At 41.7% G+C, this 14,669-nt stretch overlaps 1 protein-coding gene across 4 annotated transcripts in view; it reads right to left on the reverse strand.

Moving 5' to 3' along the window:
• FBN1 (fibrillin 1) overlaps positions 1 to 14,669 on the reverse strand; it is a 216,037-nt gene that overhangs the window by 109,015 nt on the left and 92,353 nt on the right. For all 4 annotated transcript variants that reach the window (XM_083712342.1, XM_083712344.1, XM_083712343.1 and 1 more), the window contains exons 9-13: positions 13,378 to 13,503; positions 7,029 to 7,187; positions 5,023 to 5,181; positions 3,401 to 3,550; positions 2,621 to 2,740 (exon numbers count right to left, since the gene is read on the reverse strand). In XM_083712342.1, the coding sequence (XP_083568468.1) occupies positions 2,621 to 2,740; positions 3,401 to 3,550; positions 5,023 to 5,181; positions 7,029 to 7,187; positions 13,378 to 13,503 (714 nt within the window). The remainder of the gene's footprint in view (positions 1 to 2,620; positions 2,741 to 3,400; positions 3,551 to 5,022; positions 5,182 to 7,028; positions 7,188 to 13,377; positions 13,504 to 14,669) is intronic.

Genomic DNA, 14,669 nt, shown 5'->3' on the forward strand with positions numbered 1-14,669 from the left:
CCTAATAAACCTTAGCATGGAATCTTCCTTTTTCACGGCGGCCACACACTGAGTCGACTGCCGAGCGATGAGGATTGGAGGGACATACACAGGGACACAAGGCAAGCTGCAGCTGATATGACTGGGAGGAGGGAATTGCATAATTTTGCCCTTAAAGAAGCGTTTGGATTTGCTATCCCGCTGCATCACTACCCGAAGGAGTCTCAAAGCGGCTAGCATTCTCCTTTCCCTTCCTTCCCCACAACAAACACTCAATGAGGTAAGTGGGGCTGAGAGACTTCCAAGAAGTGTGACTGGCCCAAGGTCACCCAGCAGCTGCATGCGGAGGAGCGGGGAAGCGAACCCGGTTCCCCAGATTATGAGTCTATCGCTCTTAACCACTACACCACACTGGCTCTCTTAAACACAGAGAAAATAGATATGCATGGATGGAAACCATTGCCAGGTTTTGGGTCTTCTTCCTTTCTTTCCTCTTTTAGCCCTTACAATTAATCCAAAGTGGCCATTCGTATACTATTTTGCCTTTTCTTAATGTTCCACTGTACAACAATTTGCATGGCTGTTGTTCTTTTCATATAGCAAACAATTTGACTTCAGTGCTAGCAGTTTTCCTATCAGGCTTTTTGACAAAATGACATGTTGAGCCTCTCTCCTTCACTAGCAGCCAATAGTGCTTAGAGTTGTTTTCTCTAGGCTTCGTCTTTTAATTCTTTGTTTCTCTTTCATAACTCTTTAATCCCGCAGATATTTCTAGATCCGTGCTTTCCCTCTGCATGCCTGCAATATTGTTATTTTTCTAAGCCAATCGTACGGTTTCCCCTAATTACATCTCCAAGCTTCAAACATAAAGTCAACAGGAGATAGTTTCATTCTGACTTCGCTCATATTTTCACAGTATGGCCACCCCACTCTTTTGCCACATACATGGTATAAAATAAACTAGAACTTTCTCTCTCATGTATAGCAGCAGAGATTTGCGGCAAGGGCCGCCTCTCCCCATATGAATCACCTGGACCCCATACTCATCATGAGGCACTTCTTCGACTGCCTTCTCGAGAGGTCCAGAGGGTGACAACCAAAGAACAGGCCGTTTCTGCAGTGGCTCCGTGTTGTGGAATGCTCTCCGCAGGGAGGCTTGTCTGGCAACTTTGTTACATATCTTTAGGTGCTAGGCAAAAATGTTTCCTGACAACCAGGCATTTGGCTGATTAAACCATCTATGGCCTTTTGAATGTGTTTCTGGAAGGGTTGTTTTTTAAAAATGTATTTTGTGTTCTCATTTCGTATTTTGTGAACCGCCCTGTGGTCTTCAGATGAAGGGTGGTATACAAATTTAATAAAAAATAAAATAAAAAGGATAGCCAGCCCTTGTCTCCTTAAATGTCTCCAGGAAGCTGAAATGACCTAAGCACCACATATTGCTTATAGATGGATGCTCCAATCCCAAGGATAAAGCAACAAACTTTTTTATTCTGTGCTGAAGAAATCTGTCCTAAGGCATCCTTCTATGGCTCGTTTTGATCTCAACACTTAATCCCAAGAGTCTAACCTTCCTAGCCAAGAAAGCAAAGTTCTCAAGGATGGACTGGATTTTCCAGTTCCATTTCTGTTTGTATTTCAGCCAGATTTCAGGATTGACACTGCTTTGGTTACCCTGGTGAACAATCTCTGCTGGGAGACATACAAGGGAAGTGTAATCCCACTGATTCTCATGCTCTCAATGGTTCATACATTATTGATAATGAACTGGTGGCAGGAACAAGGACTGTTTTGTAGAAGTTCTGCTCCAGTTTTGCAGACAGATTCCAGAAAGGTTCTATCTCCCATGCTATTTAACAGTCAAAAGGGCAACCACACCGATCAAGGGGATGGAGCAACTCAACCCATAAGGAATGATTACTTGGGTTTGTCAGTTTACAGAAAAGGAGACTAAGATGAGACTTGATACAGCTGTATAAAATTATTAATGGTATGGAGAAGGTGGACAGAGAAAAGCTTGCCTTCCCCTCTCTCATAACACTAGAATATAGAAGCTGAATGTTGGAAGACGAAGGGCAGACAAAAATAAGTGCTTCTTCACACAGCACATAGTTAAACCACAGAATTCACTTCCACAAGAGTAAAAGAGCCTGCAAGATCAGGCAAATGGCCTATCTAGTCCAGCAGTTCTTATGCACTTGTGTAACATCTACATTAAACTGCAGAGAGGAGAAGTCCAGGGATTTGGGTTCAAGTGTCACCAGTATGCAAACTGATAATTCAGTTGACCCGGGGGTAGCAGTTAAGTCACTGAGTACCTGGCGTGGACTAGATGAGGATGAATAAACAAACTCAATAGAGAGATGGAGTTGATTATGGAGGATGAGGGACCCAACTAACTGTGCATCTATCCGACTTAAATGAAGTGCCCTCGATATAGAAGGTTTGCAGCTTGGAAGTGCTCCTGAATCTGGCCTTGCCTCCTAGATTCTGAGATGGCAGTCCTCTGTGGTTGATTATGTTGCTTTGGACATTGTATAGTTGAAAAGTAACATCTAAATGGAAATTTGGGGAAAGCAGCAAACGACTACAAAAGAATAGCGAACCATTTCCCGCCTTGATATGTCTATGGTATCTCTACCTCGGCATTCTGTCCTCATCAGGGTGCTTTGATATCCAGCACGGCACTGACATACGTAGGATCCTGGCGTATTTGAACAATCTCCACCAATACAAGGATTTCTCTCACACTCGTCAACATCTGAAAGATACAGAGAGTACGTTTAGTAAGCTTTCGTCAGGCAAGTATTCAGGCCTGGAATTTTCTTTCGAAAGTTTGTTTTACGTATGCTAAACAACGTTTTGGAAAATAAAATAATAAACTGTGCTATGCAATACTTGAACTTTAAGAACTCTTTTTTTCATCGGCAATATAATTCTATGTTATGCAGCATTCCCACTGGAAAATTCCATATACCACATTTGGAAAGTATACTAGTTTTTCCCTCTTAAGTGAATTAAGGTTTATCCAGATAAACTTTCAAAGCATGCCTCAAAGCACACTGTTTTCTTTTACACAACCTTCCCAGACCTATATCTAACCCCCACAGAAAAGGATATGGATTCACACATTTCTGAGCAGGCATTTTCCAGTTTCACTTCCTAGCTTCATATGTACTAAAAGAGATTGTAGAGGATTTTGTGCACTACTGCCTTTGAGAGGGTGAGCACACAACCTCCTAAAACTATTTAAATGAAATGGGGAAATATGGGCAAGTTTATGATATGGCATACAGAACTAGTCAATAATTTCTGTTTTTAAATATCAACGACCAACATTTTCCTGAATGCAAAGGGGAAAGGTATTTTAGCAAAATGCTATTTTTGACACATAGAAAGGACAAAAAAAAAAATCACATACCAATGCACTCTCCTCTAATGTCCAGTTCAAATCCTTTCTTACATTCACAGCGATAACTTCCTCCAGGAGTTGGGACACAGCGACCATTAAGGCAGAGATTTTGATATCTCTGGCATACATTAATACCAGTGACATTAAGTGATATAGTATCTAGAAAGTTAAAACAAAAACAAAAACTTAAAATCCTACACAATTTATGTGCCAAGTATCTTAATTTTAATTTAAATCTACATGCACCAGCAGTTACAATTTGTGTATATTTTTCACTAATGCAATGCATTGCCATTTACTAATGCAAGCACTCAACAGGATAACACCTCCTATTTAACTCCACCTATTTAAGCAACTGGCTCCGCCTCCCTGCAGTGCTGATTGGCTAACTGAGGTTTGGCAGGAACCTCCAATGACCTCCAATGACTAGCACAGGGAGGCAGGCCAGCCCAACCAGCTGGTGGGTCCCATATGGCCCAAGGTGCTGCGTGTGGGCCCACAAAGGAAGGTGTGAATGCTCATTAAAGAAAAACAGTTGCTTTTCCTTCGGCAAATGTATACAGCACCCTTTTCACCACAACTTGAACTCTCACTGTCATTCTCACAGTGAATGATTTATTTGCAACATGTTACATATAACTGCATTAGAGGATGGCAGGGTAAATTACATTTCTTCCAGATGAAACCCATTGAGCTGCATTGAATCCCATAAACACATGGCCTTTGAGCCACGGTCATTCCACCAAAGTTTTCTGCCTTAACCTCAGTCATCAAAGTCTCCTTGGTTTCTCAACAAACCCCAAAAGAGGCAGAGGAAGATTGTATGGAGGTGGGATATCTTAAAATATTTCAAATTCCTAAGCACAGTATCAGAGACTAGGTGAAAACATTAAAGTTCTAGGGACCAGCCCTGTGCAGGTACAAAGGGAAAGCAATTATTCAAAATCTTAGGTGCCACTATGGTTAACACCTTGGATAAGTAGGCACCTGGGACTTTTTCTGATGCAAAGGATAAGGAAATACCGTATTTTTCGCTCCATAAGACACACTTTTCTCCTCCTAAAAAGTAAGGGGAAATATGTGTGCATCTTATGGAGCGAATGGCGCTGCGCAGCTCTCCCTCTCTGCGCAGCTCTCCCTCTCCCCTTCAGCGAAGAGGCGCTGTGCAGAGAGGGCCACCTTAACCTCACTAGGTTGTTGTGAGGATGTTGGGTGATAGCCCTTGTTTAGCTGCCAGAGCAACTTGACAAACAGACAGGAGAACATTATTCTTGTTTTCCATCTTCAGTCAGTCTTGGATTCCATCACTGCCCAAACCATGTGCCTCTGTCTCTCCAAACGGCCAGATGATCCCATTGTTTTTTTTCTGGGGCTTTCTGTGAGAGAATGAAATCCAACCACTAATGCCTGTTAAAATGCTTCTCCTGTTCACTTGCAAAATCAAGCTTTTGAAAAGAGGCTCTACAAAATTAAAGATTCAGAATATTATTTTTCTTCTTGTTTTCCTCCTCTAAAAACTAGGTGCGTCTTATGGTTGGGTGCGTCTTATAGAGCAAAAAATATGGTACATCACTGCAGGCAGACAAATGCAAAAAAAGAAAAAGAAAATAAAGGTTTCTGTTTCAATTTACCTGGTCCTGGTCTACGAGATGGCACAACGGCATCTGGCGGTGGGTAAACTGGATGAGGAGGATACACAGGTGGATAGACAGGAGGAAAAGCAGGCCCACCAGGGACATCTGGTCTCCCAGGCAACAGGCTGGCATACACACATAACTTGCGGAACTCCTCTAAAAGAAAACACCGTGTTATCAAATGAAAAGTGACTTTACAGCCAGTTTGGGATTTACAATGGTGCTTATGAAATACAGTTGTCAAGCAGTCCTTAATGAATTAAGTAGGCTAAGTAAAACCATCTGTTAAGTTTGTGCAGGGCCCTGGGCATGAGTCATGTGTCTTTTCTTGCTAGAGGAGAATTTCACTCAACTGGCTGTCCAAAATGAACCAATGTAATTCATATTTCCAGGACTAATACACACAGTGGTGTGCAATTATCTTTCGGATTGTGCACCTCTGAATTTTGTGATGCGCTTTCAGTTCAAAAAATGCATTTTAAGAAGCGTCTTTCATGAGGGAAAGTGTACATATTGTGCATTCCGTTCAGGAGGCGTATACAAAAGCATACAAAATGCCCATCTTAGGTGAAAAAGCATACAAAAAGGTATGTTTTAGGGGAAATGTGAACAATTTATATACAATTTCTTTCAAAAAATTGCAGAAAACAGGTATGTCGATAAAGGGCCTGGAAACCAAGCCTTATGAGGAACAGGTGAGGGAGTTAGGTATGTTTAGCCTGGAAAAGAGGAGACTGCGGGGAGATATGATGGCCATCTTCACATATCTAAAGGACTGTCACATGGAAGGGAGAGAATGCTTGTTCTCTCTGGCTCCAGAAGGTAGGAACTGAAGCAATGGCTTCAAGTTACAAGGAAGGAGATTCCAGGTAAACCTGAGGAAGAACTTTCTGACAGTGGAATTGACTCCCTCTTTCACTTGAGGTTTTTAAGCAGAGGTTGAATGACAATCTTTCATAGATGATTTAGTTGAGAGTCCTGCATCACAGGAAGTTGAGCTAGATGACCCTCAAGGTCCCTTCCAACTATGATTCTGTGATCCTATGTCTGAACACAATTTTTTTTTTTAATTAAATTAAAAAAAACAAAAAACACAATGAATTTCAATAAAACCTTAATAACTCCATGACAGCAGGAGCTGTTCAAAAGTGAAACAGACTAGAAGGATTTTCAGGTTTTTAAACAGAAATAGGCTGGCCACCTATAAAAGATGCTATGGATTTCTTGCATTGACAGGGGGATGGACTGAATGATATTTTTTATTTTGTCCCTTCCAACTCTATGAATCTAACTGAGGAGCAGCCACTGAAAACACACCTTTGAATGCCCTTGTAGTCTTAGTGTGGCTTGCATTATGGTAAATTTATTGAGGTTTTGTATCATGAATTGCAGGCCACTTGAGAACATATTGGGATAGGAATATGATATATAAAAAAACCCAGTAAATAAATAAATGAAACAAAGAAAGGAACGTCTTTACTTCAAAACAACATGGTGAGGGGAGCAGGAATTCCATCAGGGCTTTTGCTTTTTTCACCCTTTCCCCCATGCTGTTTCCCCAATCAAAATCAGCTCACAAAGCTGCCATAGGTAGTATTTAATCCCCTCAAATTGTTTGGGGGTACTTCTTGAGCTCCTTAAATTCACTGATTTGCCATTCTCACTTAAATACTTCTCTGTCAGGCAGACCACTAGGATGGCTGAGTTTTGATTTCACGTAGCACTGCTACCAGTAACAATAACCAAGCTATATTGGCTACTTTGCAATTTAAAGTAGGCAACTCAACTATCCCAGAGAAAATTCATTCTCTCATGAGAGTTGGCAACCATAAAAAAGAGCTTCCCTCAAAATATTTCCTCAACCACTTGAGAAGGCCTGAGCAATCTTCAGTCATTAAAATGCCATTCATTCAAAGGTATAATTATTCCCATAAGATTTCCACAGAGTCTTCAGTGCAAAAATTCTGAAGAGCTACATGCTTGGCATATGATGGGTTCCATACCAGTTGCTCGAATGGGACACATTTCCGGGGCACTGGTTGCGCCAGGAGACCAGCATCGTCCAGTGTCACAACAGCACTGTGTTTTGGTCAACACCTGCTGGAGCTGGTTACCACAGCGGCCATTGATGAGAGAAGAAAAGCAGTATCCTGGACGTACATCTGTTATAGGGGAAGAAACGGGCACATCTTTCAGCTTTTTAGAACACTCCATCAGTTTATAAAGAATACATCTCTTTCGACACCAAATACAAGCAGATCTAGCTCTCCTAACACTTGCTGTATGAAAATTCACTTATCCAAACATGAGGAATTAGTGCCTAAACCTCACTATACACACCACAGAGTCAAATAACCATGCAGCTGGACCCGTGAGTAGTATTGTAAACAAATAAACAGCTTTAAACAATCATCAACAAACTCCCATCGTCCCTAACTAGCAAGACCAGTGGCAAGGGATGATGGGAATTGTAGTCCAAAAACAGATGGAGACCCAAGTTTGGGGAACCCTGCTTAAGAGTAAGGACCAGTAAATGAGCTGGCAACCCCCAGCAACAATAGAATAAGAAAGATATGAAAGTGAGAGGAGGATATGATTTTTAAAATATTGCAATGCAACCACCGCAGCCACCATAGAATGCTTAAAAGCTGCCCTTCTGTGAGATGCGAGATGCTATCTGTCTTGTAGGTTCTTAAGAACGTCACAAGAATACCAGTGAATGCCATTCAGTACTCTGGTTTTTATTTTATTTTTTAAGGTTGGAGGGAAGATGCTGGGGCTCAACAGCCATGAACGAGAATAGAACTAATGCCAGGAAGTCAGAGTGGTTCCTGGAAATGAAGCTAGACATTTTCTTTGCTTTTCTAGAAGGAAAATCCGTAGCTTGCTGTTATGGCTACCGGGTAGTTGCTCGAGAGCAATCAGGCAAGGTGCCTCACTGGTCTGTTCTAAAGCTTTATTATTGGTGCTAAAAAACCTTTACAATGCAGAGCGCCTCTATTCCACGTCTTGCTCATTCACTAGCAGAATCTGAGAGTGGGCGGTCCTTAAATCTTCCCCAGCAGATTAGTCTCTTGACCCCCAGCCTACGCCTCCCCTCTCTGCGCAAGAGCCTACTGCGCAAGGAAGGTGTGGGTAAAGGGGGACCTCCCTCCTCCCCGCTTTGCTCCGGCAAGGTGTCCTGGCATCACCTTGCAACCTCCGAGCCCTGCATCTCCTCCCGACTAGAGGCGTGGCTTCCTTCTTCCCCTGAGGAAGTGCTGCTTCCCACGATCTTTGGGGGCTTTCTGTAATCCATCCACCTTTCCCCCCCTCGCTCCTGAGTCAATGGCAGTTTCCTGACACTTATCATGCACATTGCTCTAAAGAAGCAGCACAACTATGCATGTCTTAGGCCAGGCCACCCTCCCTCTCACTAAACAGTGGCAGAGGCACCAGATGCAAGGGGATCACTCTTATCAAGTACAACAGGACAGCAGGGCCAGCTTTGCCATGCAGGAAAGTGAAGAAACTTCCTCAGGCGACAGCCTTCAGGTATTAGTAAGTTGATTGAACGTTACAGCAAAACTTTCAAAAATTTTGCCCTCGGAGATTGGGGAGAGGAAAGATGGCGGTATCCATCAGATTTTACACTTCTCCAAATAAGTATTAAGTGTACAGTGGTACCTCGTGTTATGTACCGTCCCCCTTACGAATGCTTCAGGTTATGAGCTCCACTAACCCGGAAGTAGACGCTTCCGGTTGCAACCTTTGCCCTGGGATGTGAGCAGAAGTACCATTAGTGTTATGAGCGGTTTCGGGTTACAAATGGACCTCTGGAACAGATTAAGTACATAACACGGGGAACCACTGTGCACTATAGGCATTTATGCCTCTATCACACCACCTCAATTTGGTCCAGGAAAGAGATTTTTCCAAGGTTCTTCAGGGAGAATGGCTTTCCCCTCTGCCCACCCCCGCCAAACAAAAAAACAAAACAAAAAAGGATGCTAGGAGGGCCATTTGGAAGGGACTTATCAGCTGAAAATCTTGCCAGTGTGGAACAGGAAAAGGAAGAGAGCCATTTTTAAATCTAACATGCATCTAAGCCAACATGAGCATTGCAGCTGAATTACAGGCACAGAAAGTGCAATAAATATATCAGTATTATCTTGTGAAAACTGCTGCTAGCATCATACTGAAACTAATTCCAGACTAGCTATTTCGCCCAGTTCCATGTGTTTTGGCTAGCATCATTTTTATATTGCAAATGTGCAGTTTACAAATCCAAACTATCTGTGGATAATTAATAGTGTTCTGCATGTAGCACGTTTTGTCTTGAAAATAATGTTGAAAGTTAATAATAGCTTAGGGCCTGGATTACCACTTTCACTCTGCTCCTTATCATCACTTAAAACACCCAATCATTAAATTAAAATACTTTCAATCTGGAGATGTAGATAGAAATGAAACCAAGTTTTAAATCTGTAAGAGTTCATATTGCAGGGGCCCAGTGAGTGCATTTAAAACATACTGATTTAATGTTAGCACTGAAGCTTGATCAATACATGTTGCTGCCCTAAACTGGTAAAGTATGCAGAGAATTGCATCTCAGAATCCTCTGCAATATCATAGACAATGCTGGGGGTGGGGGAACAATCTTCTTCATTTGTACATAGCCTTATATGATCTGAGAACAGTGTCCAGAATTATCAGCAACATTGCAAAGGATTCTGGGAGAACCTCTCAGCTCATGCACTTCTTCAATGGATGTTCTAAGTCAGGGGTCAGCAAACGAAGGCCCGTGGGCCGGATCCAGACCAATTGCCCTCTGGATCTGGCCCACAAACAGTTCTGCAATCGCCGCTTGGATCGGTGCAATCGCCTCCCCCCCCCCATTTTGGGGGGGCACCATTTTTTGCAATTTCCCCCCTTCCTCCCTCACCGCGGTGTCGGCATCTCCTCCCTCCCTCTTCCTAATTTCTCCCTGCCCTGCAGAGGAAGGGGGCTGGGCTTTGATAGGAAGCCTCGCCATCTGCCTGCCGGCCTCTCCCCATGGCCGCGCTGTGGGGTAGGTGCTGGCCTTGCGCCTGGCACCCGGGAAAGCTGGCCCGAAAAGGAGAGCTGCTACCGCCAGCTCCCAACTGCAAGCAGAGCGGTGGAGGAGATAGGCAGGGGGAGGGACTGGGGGACAGAGGGGGAGAGAGAGAAGTCCCCTTCACTGCGTGCTTTCCCTCCCGCTCATGCAGTCCAGCCCGGCACTAGGTCTGGGGGATGGTGAACTGGCCCTCTCCAAAAAAAGTTTGCCGACCTCTGTTCTAAGTAACTACTTGAGTTGTTCATGCAATTGCGCTGAATGTGGAAGGGAAAGAAAGGAACAGAGAGACAGACCAAATATGTCCAATGCTTCATTTAAAGAAGGGATGGGAAACCTGTGGCCCTCCAGATGTTGTTGGACACCAACTCTTTTCAGCACCAGCCAGCACAGCTAATGGTCAGGAATGATGTGCCCGGTCAAACAAAACTTCAAGGGCTACATTCCCCACTCTTGCTTTAAAGTAAGGGGCTTCGATGAATACTATAAAAAATAGTATTGCTGGTGTATAAAACATAGACTAGGAAGGAGTACACAGTCACCAAGGTATACCCAATAGGATTGGACTTTTGGGCAGGAAAGAGTTTGTATATCCCCATGAAACTGCTAGCCTGACCTTCAAGAATGGGGTAGAAATGCAATTCAGTTCACATTTAAAGGCCAACTTACCTAATTCACAATTTCTGAAACAATACAAGAACCAAAACACAGCCATCCTTTGAAATTAGCACTTCTCTGACTTTTGCAGTGAGCTCTCCAACAAAATAATGTTTATAAAAATGCATTATATTAGAAGAAAGTGAGCATAAAAATGGATGTATTAGTGAAGATAAGCAATTTTAAGAAGAAATTGCTTGCAAAAAGGTGTACTTTAGTCAAAAGCTGCATACAAAAATGTGCTTAAGCAGCAGAAATTCAAACTATACCTCTGATGAATTTTCATGAGGATTTCTTTATTACTGCTATTTATTGCAGAAATTTGGAAAGCTGAAATTAAGTTTGGAAAAATGAGAAACTGAGAGAACTGAAATGGACAGATCCATCCCTAATTACCTTACAGAAGGTTGTGCTACATTTTCAGAACTATGGATAAACAATAGTGCGATGTGGTTGAGCGGGACCTACAACAACAGAATTTTGACTATAGCAGTTCTATTTCTGTGGTCTAGAAATCCAAACATCAACAGCCTCCAATGTTAGTAACGGAAAAATGTGCATATTTTATATCATAGATTGAAGAGCAAATTTTCATGGTATAAAATATATTAAATTTTACATAGGGAAATCATCAAAGAAAATAAGTTATAACAGTCTCAGTGATGTCTAAACTACACCACTGAAAGCAGCCTTCGACGTATTTTTTTAAAAAAAACCCAAATGAATCACCTCCCAAATTAAATCCATTCCAGATTTCAAAGGGGAAAGTATGTTTTACAACATTGGTTCTAATTCCATGTCCGTTTTGCTCTGCCTTTTCCCCTCGAATGAACCCATTTCACATGGAGTGCTATGCAGAGTTTGCATTTGGGATTGTGTGCATATCGTATTTCAAACAGACACAGAGAGAGAGAGAGAGAGAGAAACTGTCCAGACTTAACAAAAAAAAGATGTTAAGTCACAAGAGAGGGATTGTTATAATCCCTTCTTTTTTTCTAAAGGGAGTGGTTATTACTTCCTGCCTTCTCCTCCCATGAATACTTCTCTTCTCTTCCTCCTCATATTATGTCTGTTAGTATACTCCAGTGTAAGACAGCCAAGACTAGTGCATGAGTATGCATCCTTATTCATACCGGCTGCTGAACTGTATGACTATGTGAACTTTTAAAAATGCATATGCTTTTGAATAGTATCAACATGCTTGTAAAACTCAAGGCTCTTTATTTCAGGAACAATTGGGTTGAACATAAGTAGCACTACAGTCATGGGAATCACATCCTCACTATCCTGTGCATAGACTGATTCTCTACCCTCCCTTGTCCTGCGTTGCATATGTAAGTAGCATTTTGCTGGGCGGCTCCCCCCACCCAGAAGCAATATTTATTGTGCTTTTTTTTGCTGTTCATCACTCTAACTTTTAGCTGTCTCCATTACACTTCCATTACTTAAGGAACAATCTTCAAGCAGTGCCTGTTTTAATAATTACTCCTTAAAAAGAGGAGGATGGGTTAAATCAGTTTCTTTTGTGAAGTAGACAGCCTGACACATTCCCATTCCTTGGGATAATGGACCTTTGCATAACTAGAGCTGGCCAAGAATAGGTGATTTGTTGCCATAATAGCTAATAGTCAGAGATGTCCTTTGGAAGCAGTAGCTTCAGCATAATGTACTCTACATTACTATGTTTTAAATAAAAAACAACTCTTTATGAAACCAGAAACACAGCCATTAATTTGCCACATAAACTAATGTAGTGGCTGTTAATTCCAGGGTGGACTTTTGAGGTACTGGGCCACCTCCAAATTAACACATAAATGTGAATTTGGAGAATTTTCCGGACATCCCTGGATGGCACTTCCATTACAGTAGTGAGGTTTCTACCTGTTGTAGGATGATAACTAAAATATATGAAGAATTTTTAAAAAATAAAAAATGGGTCACACTCTAAATATGTGAAAATTACAGTGGGAAGTCAGATGATAACATTCCAGGAAACACTTTAAATGATAGGGCAATATTCAACGAAATAATTTTGTGAGCACTAGGATCACTGCTACTACAGCAGGACTTCGCTCCCTCATGCACTCCCCACAACATCCCCAAGTCTACTCTGGAGCGTTGTGGAAAATCCTATAATATTTAGAGAAGAGTTTCCTAAACTTGGGTCTCCAGCTGTTTGGGGACATGATTTTTGGATTCAGAATTGAAGGTCAAAGGACATCACGTATTAAAAAAAGAAAAAAATCTGCCAATTCCTCTGTTCACTTCTATGTGCATTTAGAGGAGGGGGGGACTACAAGAAGGAAGCACGATAGCCGAAATCCTGGCCCAAATCTTGCAGCATGTAAAAACGGGGAGGGATACTAATAAATATGCACAGCCATTTTGTGAAGGCTCCCATTGGGTACCCCAATGGGGTTAGGCACACCAAAAAAAATTCAGTCTTCTAACCTTTCATTTAAAATAAAAATAAAGATCTTCTAGCCCATTAGATCTGTTCACAAAGCAGATCTTTGGAACCATTCAAATAAGTTTGGTTCCATGTAATTCTTTTCACAGATTTTTCCATTGCATTTCCATATCTACCATGTCTACATTTGCATTTTTATTTTTTGACTCACCTATACACCTGGAGCCATCTGGGGATGTATAATATCCAGAAGGGCATTTGCAAAAGTAACTGCTAACTGTGTTGGAACATTCTCCCCCATCACAGATTCCAGGAATGGTATTGCACTCATCGATATCTACAGGTTTTTAAAAAGAAAAAGAAGAAGAAGGTTCAAGCACGTTAGAACAATACCATCAAATAGCAACTTTATTGAGAATTGTACGGATGAGAATATTGATGACTCTTGATATTTATAGTCACATCAATTAAATCTATTGCAATGAAAACTACCGGTAGCTCCACATTTTGGGAAATAGATGCATCATGTGAGTAAAACATGTGGATCCTACAAAACCTCATGTCCCTTGACCATAATACCAGGCATAAAATAAAGAAATTCCAAATTCAACAATCTTTGCTTTCAATTCCTAATTTCTTAATGTATGTTGATAATACCAAAGTTGCAAGTTATTGCCAAGGTTGCTGAAACAGTCGGAAAGGAGATTAAGCATAGTTAACAAAAGAAGCTCAGTTTGCATTCCAAATGCCTGGGGTGAACAAAAAGGGTTTTAACCTTATGCCTAAATGAGACCAATTATGACAAGTGCTGATGGTGGGCTTGCCTCCAGAAGCAGGACACAACTGAATACCACTATTATTGACCTCATGCCCTTCTTAAAGGCTTCCTGAAAGCATATGACGGGCTATGGGAGGTCAGGGGTGGGGTGGAAATGGGACTCTAGGCTAGATGCAGGTTTTGGTCTGATCCAGAAGAGCTCTTATGTTCACATCACAGGCTCCACACTTTCTGAATACTTCACATATTCACAGCAGCAGTTGAACTAGGCTTAATTTGTACCAGGATTTAAGCCCAGAATAATAGTCAAACATGGGACTCAGCTACATTTGTAAAGATAAAGCACTTTACATGCATCATAACACTGTGACACCAGGTGGCGCTATGGAGTCCCATCTGTCACCAATGGGATTTCCCTGTATGACGTTTAGAATGTGTTTAACTTAATTGTTGTTGTTTTTTATGTGTGTAGATCCAGCCATGGTCTGAACAAATGCTAAGCATATTTTCTTCACCTGTGAGTAAAAAGAGAGACTCCAGAGATCATGAATTGAGGTGAGGGGGATTTACCAGATCAGAGGGTAGCATTTCCTAACAGTTGTCGATAAATCTAATAGTTTTCTTTTTCTAGGAATCAAGCCCTGAGCAAGAGAGTCGTCATGTCATGGGAGTAACCATAGTGCTGCAGACAATACACAAGATAGATTTCAGTCTCTTTTTAAAAA

Source organism: Podarcis gaigeae, assembly GCF_964106915.1.
Source record: "Podarcis gaigeae genome assembly, chromosome: 14".
In the NCBI taxonomy this organism is placed as follows: domain Eukaryota; kingdom Metazoa; phylum Chordata; class Lepidosauria; order Squamata; family Lacertidae; genus Podarcis; species Podarcis gaigeae.